The sequence below is a fragment of the Schistocerca gregaria genome, chromosome 5 (assembly GCF_023897955.1).
Source record: "Schistocerca gregaria isolate iqSchGreg1 chromosome 5, iqSchGreg1.2, whole genome shotgun sequence".
Lineage (NCBI taxonomy): Eukaryota > Metazoa > Arthropoda > Insecta > Orthoptera > Acrididae > Schistocerca > Schistocerca gregaria.
This window is the reverse complement of record NC_064924.1, coordinates 233,565,447-233,579,956: the sequence shown is the minus strand read 5'-3', so window position 1 is coordinate 233,579,956 and position 14,510 is coordinate 233,565,447. Positions and strand designations below refer to the sequence as shown.

The following is a 14,510-nucleotide window of genomic DNA, read 5'->3' as shown; positions in this document are numbered from 1 at the left end:
AACTTCTGAGGTCATCCGTCTCCTAGAACTTCGTACTACTTAAACCTAAGTAATCTAAGGACATTACACACATCCATGCCCGAGGCAGGATTCGAACCTGCGGTCGCGCGGTTCCAGACTGTAGCGCCTAGAACCGCTCGGCCACCCCGGCCGGCCATCAATGTACAATTTTAGTCCCAATCACATATAACGTTTAAGTGTTCTCTGCCTCTGTACATCACTTTTGCCTTCAGAGGCGCTTGATACCACGAAAAAACCATGAAATGTGTCCCGTTTGTTTTGTGGCTGTCTGCATGAAAGAGGTGGAGATAAGTGCCTCCACACTGCTCCTCTCCTCAAGGCAGAATGTCTGAAAGCGTAGCTCCTTTCCTTCCCCTTCTGTCTGTGTGATCCTCTAAAATCGGCTTTGACAGAGCGTGACCACTGTATCCATTTCTCTCCGAAATCCAAGGATGGTAACTCTGACCCCACCGTACACATTGGTTACAAGAAACCGGTATTGCAGACAGTTGGTTATTACCAACTCTGAACGTCATCTGTCTCTGTTCGTCGAGTGAAGCTACTAATGAGTCGTTGAAAAACGCAGAATAACTATAACGCTCTGACACAGTTCATCTGGTGCCAAAACACTGATACTGGGAGCTAACTACGCAAAATCCTAAGCAGAAAAGAGTCAGCTGTTGTTGTTAGAGTACATCTTTTTACAAATGAGTAAATAGTTATGACCACCGACAGCATTCCTGTAGTGGCCTAAAACTCCAGCCAATGGTAGATGTGCAGTAGCGTGGCTGAAACCGAGTCTCCCTCAGCACGCTGCGAGCAATTAGCAGTCCCCCTTGCTGCTATTAACTCACTAACTACCCCAGAATTGGAGGGCGCGCTCCGGAGAGAAGTTAAGAGCCCAATATCCTGCTCTTGTACTGCTGCCGTGGCCCACATGCGGCCCAGCCGGTGCGCAACTCAACTGGGGCATATGATCCTCCTCTTCTAATAAAGACTGTAGACACAACAGCAGTTCAATATTTTGAGAATATTGTTTCATTTACAAAAAGGGACGTCGTATCTCTATCCAACCTCATCTCTTATTGTTTCAACAATTTGGGCATTTACAATTACTGAAGCATTTTCGCACGACGATATTTTTTACCTTTCAAAGTGAGTGTGAGTATGAAACAGTGCCTTTAGTCTTTGACTGTAGTTGTGGGTGATTTTTAAAAACTTTATTATACAGGGTGAAAAGAATTTAAACCGACAAACTCTGTGAGGTTGTAGGGGACATCAAAACAAATATTTTTCTCTAATGTCATTTTTTCCTATGAAGATTATTTAAACCGGTGCAGGCCGGAATTACGCTCTTCAGTTGTAGGCAACTGCTGTCCACTAGTGTAGTAGTGCATTGTCTCTGTTTACTAGTGGAGTGAGTACACTGATATGGGTGGTGCGTACTACGTAGTGCACCACAACTGACGAGCTGCACAGCGGGTTTATCAAAAACAATATCCTAATCACCATATCCCCCATAATACAACCTTTGCTGTTGCGTACCAACGTCTGCGTGAGACCGGGTCATTCAGCAGATTACCTGAACAGCGACGCCGTCGCACAGTAAGAACGCTGCAATTTGAGGAATCTGTCTTGCAGCATGTGGAGCAGGATCCTTCAATCAGCACTCGTGCAATTGCACGTAACATGGGGTCGAATCGGACGAATGTAAGAACAGTCCTTCGCGAGCAATTGTTACTTCCATTTCACTTACAGCGTATCCACAACCTAGAACCAGTTGCTTATGCACTCAGACCACAGTTTTCGCAGTGGTACCTGGAGCAGTGTGAAATGCATCCAACAGTTTCATCCTCTGTGTTTTTTTTTACCGATGAAGCAACGTTCGGGCGTGATGGAGTCTTCGACATGCACAATTCGCATATTTGGAGTGAGGATAGCCCTCATGCCACAGTTACTAGCGCTCATCAACTGCGGTTCTTCGTTAATGTGTGGGTCGGTGTTTTTGGGGATTGTTTAACTGGGCCGTATCTGCTACCTAGGCCATTAAATGGCAGGCACTATCACAATTTTCTCGTCTCCCTACAAGATAACGCACGCGGTTCCAACATGACGGGCCGCCGGCACATTTCAGTCGTCGTGTGCGTCGATGCCTGGACCGACGGTTCCCAGACACGTGGGTTGGCAGAGATGGTCCTTTACCATGGCCTGCTCGATCCCCAGATATGCCCCTCTGGACTATTTTTTTGTGGGGAGAGATGCGCAACCTTGTTTACTCAACTCCTCTTGCATCAGAAGAGGATCTGGTTTCCCGGATTGAATCAGCAGCAGGAACAGTTCAGGAAACTCCGAGGTTTTTGCCCGTGTTAGATAGAACATGATCCGACGGTGTATCCTTTGTTTATGTGTCAATGGAGGCATTTTTGAAAATCTAATGTAAATGAAATTAGGTTGTGTTAATGTGTTGTCTCTTGATCATAAAAGCTGGAGAAGTGTTTGTTGGTTTAATTAATTTGCCGCCAGAGAAATCTTCCTCTACCGGTTTAAATACTTCTCATAGGAAGAAAAGACGCTAGGGAAAAACATTTGATGTCCCCTACAACCTCCCATAGTTTGTCAGTTTAAATGCTTTTCACCCTGTATACTGAAACACCAAAGAAACAGCTATAGGCATCCGTATTCAAATGCAGAGATGTGTAAACAGGCAGAATACGGCGCTGCGGTCGGCAACGCCTATATAAAACAAGTGTCTGGCGCAGTTGTTAGATCGGCTACTGCTGCTACAGTGGCAGGTTATCAACATTTAAGTAAGTTTGAACGTGGTAGTATAGTCGGCGAACGAGCGATGGGATACAGCAGCTCCGTGGTAGCGATGAATTGGGAATCTTACCATACGACCATTTCACGAGTTTACCGAGAATATCAGGAATCTGGTAAAATATCAAATCTCCAACATCGCTGCGGCCGGTAAAATAATAGGACCAACGACGACTGAAGAAAAACTTTCAACGTGACTGAAGTTCAACCCTTCCGCAAATTGCTGCAGATTTCAATGTTGGGACATCAACAAGTCAGGCTGCGAATCATTCAACGAAACATCATCGATATGGGCTTTCGGAGCCAATGATCCAATAGTGTACCATTGGTGACTGCACGACACAAAGATTTACGCCTCGTCTGGGCCCGTCAACGCCGACATTGGACTGTTGATAACTGGACACATTTTGCCTGGTCGGACGAGTCTCGTTTCAAATTGTATCGAGCGAACGGACGTGTACGGGTATGATATCATGATTCCATGGACCCTGCGTTTCAGCAGGGGACTGTTCAAGCTGGTGGAGACTCTGTAATGGTGTGGGGCGTGTGCAGTTGGAGTGATATGGGTCACCTGATACTTCTAGCTACGACTCTGACAGATGAGATGTACGTGAGCATCCTGTCTGATCACTTGCATCCATTCATGTCCATTGTGCATTCCGACGTACTTGGGCAATTCCAGCAGGGCAATTATGACACCCCACACGTCCACAATTACTACAGAGTGGCTGCAGTAACACTCGAATTTAAACACTTCGGCTGGCCACGAACATTCTTCGTCCCTGGGGAGATGGAAATTTTAAACTTCATATTTATTATTGGTTAAATATTGACGATGTTGCAAACAACTGTGTTTCTGCACCTACCAAAAGTCTCTTATTATTTTATTTCGGGGAAGGGTTGTTTCTATTGAAATAAAAGAGTGGGGGTTGGGGAAGAGAGTGTAAGAAAGAGCGCCAAAGATAGGAGCACAGGGTGGGGATAGCTTGCCACACATTGTTGTCATAATACATAGTCTTGGCCTTGTCAAAGTGTAACGAGCAAATTTAAAGCCATGGATCACACATGCCTTGGTAGCAATGAAATTTGGCGTTTGTCGTGTTAGTAAATGTTTCACAATAAAGCTCCAGTTTGACGTGCAGTGGAGTTTTGCAAATTATATCATTTTAAACGTAGTAGCAAAATGATTGAAGACAAGTGAGAAATACTTCCTTCGAAAACTAACTAGCGGGAGACACAGCACAAGCTCGGGTTGAGGGAAGAGAAAGGAAATGTGAAGTTCTTCTTTCATAAAAATCACACTAGTATTTGCCGTAAGTAGGTTAGAGAAACCTCGGAAAACCTAAATCTGAATGGCCAAATAGGCAATTAAACCCCAGTCTTCCCAAATGCAGGTCCAGAATATTAAGCAACCACCTCTATCGGTCAAAGCATACGAGTTTCGCGTGTGTTTTGACTTTTACACTGGAAACCATGTTATCGACGTTTAGCCACTTCACCCAAAGTTGATGGGGCATTATAAGGTGGTTCTTCCCAAAGTGTCAGCAGTTAAGAAATGGGAGGCAGCATTCAAATAAGAACGTATTGTCTTCAAAGAAGTTCTACGTGAAGTGCGTTCCAGAATCGCAACCACTGACGAAACCGTCGTGGAAGTAGAAACCATATTTTATGAAACACCTAAAGCCAACGCACTGCTAGAAGAAAGAATTTGATACGTTTTGCGTGAAGAATTAACTGTGACAAAGCGTCACGAGCGCGCAAGGTGGCGCAGTGGTTAACACAGTGGACTCGCTTTCGGGAGGACCACGGCTCAAATCCGCTTCCGGCCACACAGATTTAGGTTTTCCGTGATTTCCCTAAATCGCTTAAGGCGAATGCCTATATGGTTCTTTTGAAAGGGCATGGCCGATTTCCTTCCTCATCCTTCCCTAGTCCGAGCTTGTGCTCCGTTTCTAATGATCTCGTTGTTGACGGACGTTAAACACTAATTTCCTCCTCCACAAAGCGTGACGCTAGATGACTAGTTTTTGTTGAATGTCGATCGGGACAAAATGCGGAAACGAACTTTTCAGCACTATCTGCCGCGGTTTGGAAATAATATAACTTACTTTGTATGTCGGTTTGTTAATGCGTACGTGACTTGGGTTCGTCACTTGAGGCTGGAAACAAAATATTAATAACAGCAATGGATGGAAACCTTGCGGTCCCTACAGTAAAAAGGTGAAGGTATTGTCATCTGTCGGAAAAAAGTATTGCCAGAGTTTTCTGTACGGAGAAAGAGATTTATCGTATTGATTAGGCAGCAAAGGATAAAGAGAGAATTGGTCAATATTACACAAATCTTCTCATTAATTTTCGATGGTCATTGGCTCAGTGACCAAGGTAAAAAAGTTATTATTTATCAGGCAGATGATTCTGCGTACATAAGTGCCTTGGAAATGCGAAAACCGATCAACTGGAACTGAAATTTGCATCGGTTTCCGCTATTTTGACATCCCCTCTATTCCTCCTATCTCCGCATTTGAAGTAATTCGTAAGCAGTGTGTGGGTATAACATCTGACGCTCCACTTCGCATCGAATACGCTTCACAATCTTGTCTTTGTTTTGTGTAGACTTACACGTGGTTTAACTGCTTAAGTGTCCTAGTGAATGATTATGTGGTTGACATCAGCTAAGAATGATAACAAATAAAATGCAGCCCACCCAGAAAAAAAGAAATGTTCTCAGACAAGAAAATCATTTCGGTTGTGGGCACCAATACACTGAAGAGCCAAGGAAATTGGTACACCTGGCTAATATTGTGAAGGACTCCAGTGAGCAAGCTGTTATGCTCTCCATAAATCAGTGAGAGTACGAGGGGGTGGAGATTTCTTTTGAACAGCACGTTGCAACGCATACCAGATATGCTCAATCAATAATGTTCCTGTCTCGGAAGTTTGGTGGCCAGCGGAAGGGTTTAAACTCAGAAGAATGTAACTGGCGCCACTCTGCAACAATTCTGGACGTGTGGGGTATCGCATTGTCCTGCTAGAATAGCCCAAGTCCGTCGGAATGCAGAATGTACATGAATGGATGCAGGGTGATTAGACAGGATGCTTATGTACGTCTCGCCTGTCGGAGTCGTATCTAGACCTATCAGGGGTCCCATATCACTCCAACTGCATACGCTCCACCGTAACAGAGCCTCCGTCAGCCTGAAAAAAGTTAGTTCATTATTTTGCAAGATATGATGTGATCAGTTGAAAACAGCTGAAAAATTCATATTGAAAAAGAAAAATGACGTATGTCCGGCCCCAATTAAAATGTAGAACCTGTTTTTAGCATGCTTAGTGACGTCATAGAGATTTATAGAGCACTGTAAAGTAAAAGCTTAACAATCCGCCATTTTGAATCCCACGTTGAAGGTTCTCGTTTAAACCCTACGGAACACTAGCACTTTTTAATATACTCATAAGGCTATCAAATGTACATTCCCCGCGCAGATAATATTACAGAGTAATCAGTGTATTGCCTTACATTTACTTTAAAAGGCAAGTAAATTAAAGCTGGTGATTAGACGAGTATTTTGAGATTTGATACATTCACTTACGTTCCATGTAAGTCTTACGTTGCTGTGCTAAATATTTACCAAATATAATTAAAACGCGTTACCAGTATCTTATTTTCTGGTTTGCTTCTGGTACTCCCATTTACGTTAAGTAAGAGTTGCATTCGCGAACAATTAGCAGGCCGAAGTGGACGAGCGGTTCGAGGCGCTACAGTCTAGAACCGCGCGACCGCTCCGCTCGCAGGTTGGAATCCTGCTTCGGGCATGGATGTGTGTGATGTCCTTAGGTTAGTTAGGTTTAAGTAGTTCTACGTTCTAGGGGACTGATGACCTCAGAAGTTAAGTCCCATAGTGCTCAGAGCCATTTTAGCCATTTTTGAACAATTACGGGATAATGTTAAAATGAAACAGAACAGGCGTAAAAATTTCGTGGCAGCACAAGAGGGAATTGCATGAGTACTCAAAGTATATTACTGATCCCAATTTTATTCACTGTTCCAAAGCTTCAAAAGAAATCTGTCAGAAGTTATTTAAAAAGTAAAAATGGCGGATTGTTCATAACGATGTATCCAGTGGTTTAGAGATTTATGCTGCATGTGAATTTCAAATTTCTTACATGATTTTTGTAGGTGAAGCGATTAACTATCGCCGCGGGTACCACTTCGATACTGTATCTGCCTGCCGACTGTACTTGTCGCAAATTTGGCGCTTAAGGGTCAGGTGCCAACTAATTTAAGTAACTGAAGTTCGCATGCTTCCACGACCAGTATAAAATGGAATGAAATAAATTTGAGATTAGCCCGTGACATTACAACATACTAAAACAATTAAACAACTGACGTTTCGACCCTCTTTGCAACGGAACTCTGCAGGGTGACTGTTAGGTATCTAAACATATCGACCGTCCTTGCTGCAGTCCTCGAAAGGTCGACTATCTGTTACGTACCTACAGGTTTCGGCCGTCTTTGCAGCGGTCTTCTTCAGGGCAGCTTACCACTAGATATGTAGACGTCAGTCGTCCTGAAGAGGACTCCTGCAAAGACCGTCGAAACGTCGGTATTGTTAGTTGTTTCGGTGTTTTACTTTGACGCATACTACTACCCAAGATTACTTTACATTACATGATAGAGTTGGCAGCTGTGATGGCATGTGGTGTATCCCGCCCCCAGGTGACGACCATCAACGGGGCGCGCGTGCTGTCGCTGCAGCACGACGTGCCGGTGCCGGAGGGCGTGCTGCACGCGGTGGACCGCGTCATGTTCCCGCTGCCCGTGGGCGACGCCTTGCAGACGATGCTCGCAGACCGCGAGCGCCGCTTCGAGTCTTTCCTGCGCGCCGTGCGCACCTCGGGTCTCGCTCCCGTCCTCTCAGGTGAGTCGTGCTTGCTCGCCTACACCTCCCCTACCAGGAGCGCTGTGATAATCCTCATTCAAATACCTCTGATACCATTGTGTATCGACATGTTGTTATGTATCGATACTGATCATTCGATTAATGAACAGTATCGTAAGAAATTTCAGAGTATCGATATCGGAACTGTCGAATGGTTTTCCGGAGGGCAATAAACTAGGCACTATGTTTGAGTATACAGAAGTCATATGTCCAGTAGTAAGAAACACGTACCTATTCCAATCTGTAATCAACATCGTATGTAGTCAAAATACCTTTATACTAGTAACAAAATGTATACTATCCAGCCAAAAGTATCCTGACATCTATTAGTGTACAATAATATCGACTATGTCCACTCCTTCGCCTTTGTGACGGCTCGAACTGTGCTGGGAACACCTACAGTGAGGTGTGAGATCTTCGCAAACGTGATCGGCAACCCTTCAGGTATCTCTGACACGCGTGCAGCCTACATGGCTCCTGCATGCAATAGCGTCAGGAACTCGCCCTGACGGCAGTGCCAGCGCTAGCAGAGGCCGCCACTTCCAAGGGACGTATTCTCGTCCGCCACCCACGTACACCCTTTACGTTCTAACCAACAACCGAACGCTCCAAAACACGGTCTCTTACTGCAGCTATACTATTCACATAACTAGAATAAATAATTCTACAGACAACAGTTGTGTTTTGCATGGGAATGGCTCATGCCGTTTGCAGATGCTGTAGATGTTGAATGAATCAAAGAATTAGCTGTACTGCCTGTCACCGTTTCCCTGCTAACAGGTAAAAGAATTCTCGCCAGCCAGTCTTCTATCCACTGACTATGGAGATTTCAGACCTGTTCACTTAACCCTTTCGTGGGAAAAATTATTGAGCAGTTTTTTTTTAATGAATAGAGAGCAGATAGTAGTTAACAGATAGGTATAGTTATCATACAGAATATCAAATTTGCTCCAACTTTGAAAGTGAGGTCACACAACAATGTGGGAAGTATTCTTCCCACTTCCCTTCCTTGGCGTTAAATGACAACACCAACTTTTTCAATATATGTCATATTTATTTGATAAATTTACTTCTCTTGTTCACAATTACTTGCCAAGAAATTTTCTGAAACATGGGTCTATGCAAAGTGGTATTTGACAATATGTACAAACACAGCGAGTGGTCTTTTCCGCAGCTTTAGTACTACAATGACGGTACGTCCAGTAGGTTTCTCCTAAAATGGGTTGATGCTCCCCTACAGCCACATGACGAAGATCTTCAGGTACTTTATCCCTTTTTGCCAGAAAGACAGGTTTTTGTCCACGCCTTTTTTGGGATGAGAAGCCAGCGACCAATTGTCTGGCTAGATTGATCCTGTGTGTGAGCTGATCATGCTGTCCATTTTCTCTTTTACTTGTTTTCCACAGGATAAAACTGTTCACTGCAGCAACGTCCACCAGGAAATAAAATATTCTGTGCCACCATTTTACAGAACATCTGCCGATTGCATACCTTTCTCGTAATTGATCAAACTTATCGACACCACCCATTATTTTGTTGTATTCTGCCACAACTTCAGGACAAGAAATCTCTGTACTAGTACCATCCTTGTTTTTCCTTTTCACTGTGTCTGTTTCTCACGGGTCATGAATTGAGGACAGTGAAGTGACTGGATGATTATCCATCCATTTTACTGCAGAAACGGCTCCTGTTATTTCAAACTGGAATTCTCCTGGTTCCAATTTATTTTTTCCTTCACAAATTTTGTTAAATCAAAAGTATTTACCTTATACTATAGCTTTGAGGAAAAAAATCACAAAATGTCACGCAAGCAGCACTGAAAGACTCCTCTTCTAAGCAACACTCAGCTATACAATGCCTCTGCGCGAAGGTACAGCAAAAACGGTGGGAACTTCCAATTGGAAGTAGTACTCTAAACTGTTCACTAGGTGTGATTCTTGAGTTTCTCCCGGCGTATTTGATAATCAAAATATCCACGGGTGTACTGCCGGTCTATAGTGTCCAACGGGCACAATATTTCGGCGATCAAACATGTCTCCATCATCAGGTGAACTGACGGACTGAGCTCCTGTGAACGCGCCGTTAGAGAGGCCATCGAAATTCGCGTTGTTAGAGAGGCCATCGAAATTCGCACCAATGACGACCTCATAAACCGTTACTGTGGCTATAATCTTAGCAAGGCTTGGGAACCAGCGGTTGGGTTAATCAAGAGTAAATTGAGCAAACGCATAGTTGTGACGACCACGGCGGACAGACCCATCACACCGACGTCACATCAGACGCCGTCGCAATCTGTTCCACCGCGCTACCGTGGCGCGGGGCGCGGACGGCGGAGGGAGCACGCCGCGGGAGGAGGGTATTTAAATCGGCCGCCGCCGCGACCGAACCCAGTTCCCCCTGAGCAGCCATAGCGTACGGATCTCCGTGCCGGCTCGTTCACAGGAGCTCAGTCCGTCAGTTCACCTGATGATGGCGACATGTTTGATCGCCGAAATATTGTGCCCGTTGGACACTATAGACCGGCAGTACACCCGTGGATATTTTGATGTTCACTAGGAGGTAGCACCGTACAGAGGTGGGAACTGTGAATCTCACGGGACTTGGAGCGAGTTCCCCGTAGTGGGAAGCATGTTTCCCACGGCTCACGAAATGGTTAATGCAAGTAATTCGACAGCCAGATTCAACAACACATAGACTGAAGGGTACAATGGGGAAACTACAGACCAGCAACAGGCATCAATTTGAACAAATCAAAGCGCATTGTTCGTCTTAAAATGGAATATATGCGAGGTAGTCTTGCTGGACAGGTGAAAGGAACATAGTCCACAATTTCGGTTTACTTTTTACTCAGCCGTCTTGGAGCTACGGATACGTACGAAAAGTGGAGAGCAACGCAGTGGTAAATCGTGGTACCAGACGCTCACGGTTCAAACAACGTGACTGCGTAATAAAGATGATCGAAGTAGTGATGAGCACTCAGTCACGAAGTATCCTAACCAAAATTGACTGCCTCCTCACAAGGCGACGTCCAAGGTGGTGGAAACCAGTTCATGTATAATTAAATGGTATCGACTCTTGCACTACGACTAGTGACTAAGAACTGCAACCGAATGGTGCTCGGGGAGAGTCTCTCCAACGTATTATAAATTCGACAGTAGTATCTTTCTTTCGAGTGAGGAAGGTTCCAATAGCCAATTTCACTGGCTTGCGTCCAGCTGGGCGGCCCAAACTCCTGCCTTTTAAATTTGGTAACCTGTTGTGAAGCCAGGTCAACGAGTGCGTGACAGACTACTCTCCCTGTGCAATGGATTGTCTGCAGCCGAAATTTGAACGTAGCGTCCCCGAAAATTAAAGATTTTCATCTACTTCTGTTTTCTACGTTAACTGATCGGTGAACATGATAAATGATCAGACCTTAGCATTCCATGGTCCTCTACTTAGGCAACCCACTGTTGTTTTCCACTGTCTGATGAAAATGATATTAATCATTAAATTGGCCGATTACGTTTCTCTACTTTCCATTAATCAAGCCAGTCATTACTATCCTTGGAATCGTAGTTGCGTATCCAGTACGAATCTGCGTCTGGAAACCTACTTATTATATAATACTACTGTCTTTGTCTGGGAATGGAGTGGGCAGCTACTGAAGTTTCCCCACGGCAGTTATACGTCTCACAAGGAGAGACTCCCAACGATGCAATCGACTTTTAGAAATTATCTATATAGTGATGTAGATTAAGATCCCAGGTATCACACACTGCAACCATTCACTCTAGTCTGTCCTCGTTTGCCAGTACTGAAGAAAAACTGGGAATTATGTGTAACACTCAACAGCGTTAAAATGTTGTTCTGTACAGTGTGTGTGCCTGGTGTAACGGCTAGGACAACATCTATACATGCGAAAGATTAAGGGCGCCATATTTGCAAACGCATTAACTTATTTTTATTTTTAAATCTTTATCGAAATGACTTTGATTATAATTTTTATACAATTAATTCATTTAAATACTATTTTTTAAATTTCATTCATTTGTGACAAAATTTTCATCAAAATATCAACTTCTTCATTCGCTCCTATCATTCATTCTACTCTTGAAATTTTAGTTTCTAGTTTTTAACTAGTGTTATGTGTTAATTTCGATTTAATTTCTTTTGTTTTGTCACCCCGTTTTGTCGTCCACGTTATTGCGTTCATTATATCTATTTCTCATTTTGCTTGAATTTCGTTTTACTTATAAACCCGTCTTTCATCATGTTTTTATCTGTGTTACTTTGTCCATAGCGCAATAGGTATTTAGGTTATGTTTTTAATGTTTTTGTATTATGACGATAACCGTGAAAACAAACTGCACGTCCGGTAACAAGAATAACTCGTTCACACCACTTCACAAATATAAATACATTATTTTGTCGTTTCTTTTTTAACTGATATTCACAAAAATTCCGACTGGAAAAAGAATGATAGAAAGGTAAAAATGAAACAAACGAAAAGATTCGTACGGTGGTTAAAATGATGCGACAAAGGAAAAGAAACTTAAAAAAATACATTTAAACTAATTAATTTAATAAAAATAATGATCGAAGTAATTTCGATAAAGATTTAAAGATAAATTTAGCGCACCTGACAATATTCGAACCCACAACCTCCCGTGTTGAAGCTGTTATCCTCTCCATTTTTTTATCTCATTTCGTTCGCTAGTTTTCGTTCTATGTGTTCGGGGTGGACGTACCACGACGCTTATTCAAGTTCATCTGTGATCCATTAACTCAGCTATTTACTACAGAGGGCAGCTAACCCCTCTGAGAGAATACGCTGATCTACCTTGCCGGTATCTCCATTAAACCACATAATCAGACCTGCATACATGAAAGAAGCCTGGAGATACTGACAGGTTTCAGGTAGGTTATACAATGGTAAGACAGAGATTAGCGACCAGGTTTTAAATTGTAAGACATTTCCAGGGGAGGATGTGGACTCTGACCACAATCTTTTGGTTATGAACTGTAGATTAAAACTAAAGAAACTGCAAAAAGGTGAGAATTTAAGGAGATGGGACCTGGCTAAACTGACAGAACCAGAGATTGGAGAAAGCTTCAGGGAGAGCATTAGGGAACAATTGACAAGAATGGGGGAAAGAAATACAGTAGAAGAAGAATGGGTAGCTATTAGAGATGAAATAGTGAAGGCAGCATTGGATCAAGTAGGTAAAAAGACGAGGGCTACTAGGAATCCTTGAGTAACAGAAAAGATACTGAATTTCATTGATGAAAGGAGAAAATGCAAAAATGCAGTAAATGAAGCAGGCAAAAAGGTACACAAACGTCTCCAAAGTGAGATCGACAGGAAGTGCAAAATGGCAAAGCAGGGATGGCTAGAGGACAAATGTAAGGATGTAGAGGCTTGTCTCACTAGGGGTAAGATAGATACAGCCTACAGGAAAATTAAAGAGACCCTTGGAGAAAAAAGACGCACTTGTATGAATATCAAGATCTCAGATGGAAACCCAGTTCTAAGCAAAGAGGGGAAAGCAGAATGGTGGAAGGAGTATATAGAGGGTCTATACAAGGACGATGTACTTGAGGATAATATTATGGAAATGGAAGAGGATGTAGATGAAATGGGAGATACGATACTGCGGGAAGAGTTTGACAGACCACTGAAAGACCTAAGTCGAAATAGGCCCCGGGAATAGACAACATTCCATTACAACTACTGACAGCCTTGGGAGAGCCAGTCCTGACAAAACTCTACCATCTGGTGAGCAAGATGTACGAGACAGGCGAAATACCCTCAGACTTCAATAAGAATGTAATAATTCCAATCACAAAGAAAGCAGCTGTTGACAGATGTGAAAATTACCGAACTATCAGTTTAATAAGCCATCGCTGCAAAAAAACTAATGCGAATTCTTTACAGACGAATGGAAAATGTGGTAGAAGCCGACCTCGGGGAAGATCAGTTTGGATTCCGAAGATATGTTGGAACACGTGAGGCAATACTGACCTTACGACTTATCTTAGAAGAAAAATTAAGGAAAGGCAAACCTACGTTTCTAGCATTTGTAGACTTAGAGAAAGCTTTTGACAATGTTGACTGGAATACTCTCTTTCAAATTATAAAGATGGCACGGGTAAAATACAGGGAGCGAAAGGCTATTTACAATTTGTACAGAAACCAGATGGCAGTTATAAGAGTCGAGGGACATGAAAGGGAAGCAGTTGTTGGGAAGGGAGTGAGACAGGTTTGTAGCCTACCCCCAATGTTATTCAATCTGTATAGCGAGCAAGCAGTAAAGGAAACAAAAGAAAAATTCGGAGTAGGAAGAAGAAATAAAAACTTTGAGGTTCGCCGATGACTTGTAATTCTGTCAGAGACAGCAAAAAGACCTGAAAGAACCGGTGAAAGGAATGTACAGTGTCTTGAAAGGGGAATATAAGATGAACATCAGAAAAGAAAAACGAGGATAATGGAATGTAGTCGAATTAAATAGGGTGAATTAGATTAGGAAATGAGACGCTTAAAGTAGTAAATGAGTTTTGATATTTAGGGAGCAAAATAACTGATGGTGGTAAATGAGTTTTGCTATTTAGGGAGCAAAATAACTGATGGTGGTCGAAGTAGAGAGGATATAAAATGTAGGCTGGCAATGGCAAGGAAAGCGTTTCTGAAGAAGGGAAATCTGTTAACATCGAGTGTAGATTTAAGTGTCAGGAAGTCGTTTCTGAAAGTTTTGTACGGAGTGTAGTCATGTA

At 43.0% G+C, this 14,510-nt stretch overlaps 1 protein-coding gene across 1 annotated transcript in view; it reads left to right on the top strand.

The window, feature by feature from the left end:
• The window catches only part of LOC126272876 (proteoglycan 4), a 293,957-nt gene that overhangs the window by 191,603 nt on the left and 87,844 nt on the right, over positions 1–14,510 (top strand). Inside the window, exon 5 of the mRNA XM_049976101.1 lies at positions 7,535–7,736. Coding sequence (XP_049832058.1) covers positions 7,535–7,736 — 202 coding nt within the window. The remainder of the gene's footprint in view (positions 1–7,534; positions 7,737–14,510) is intronic.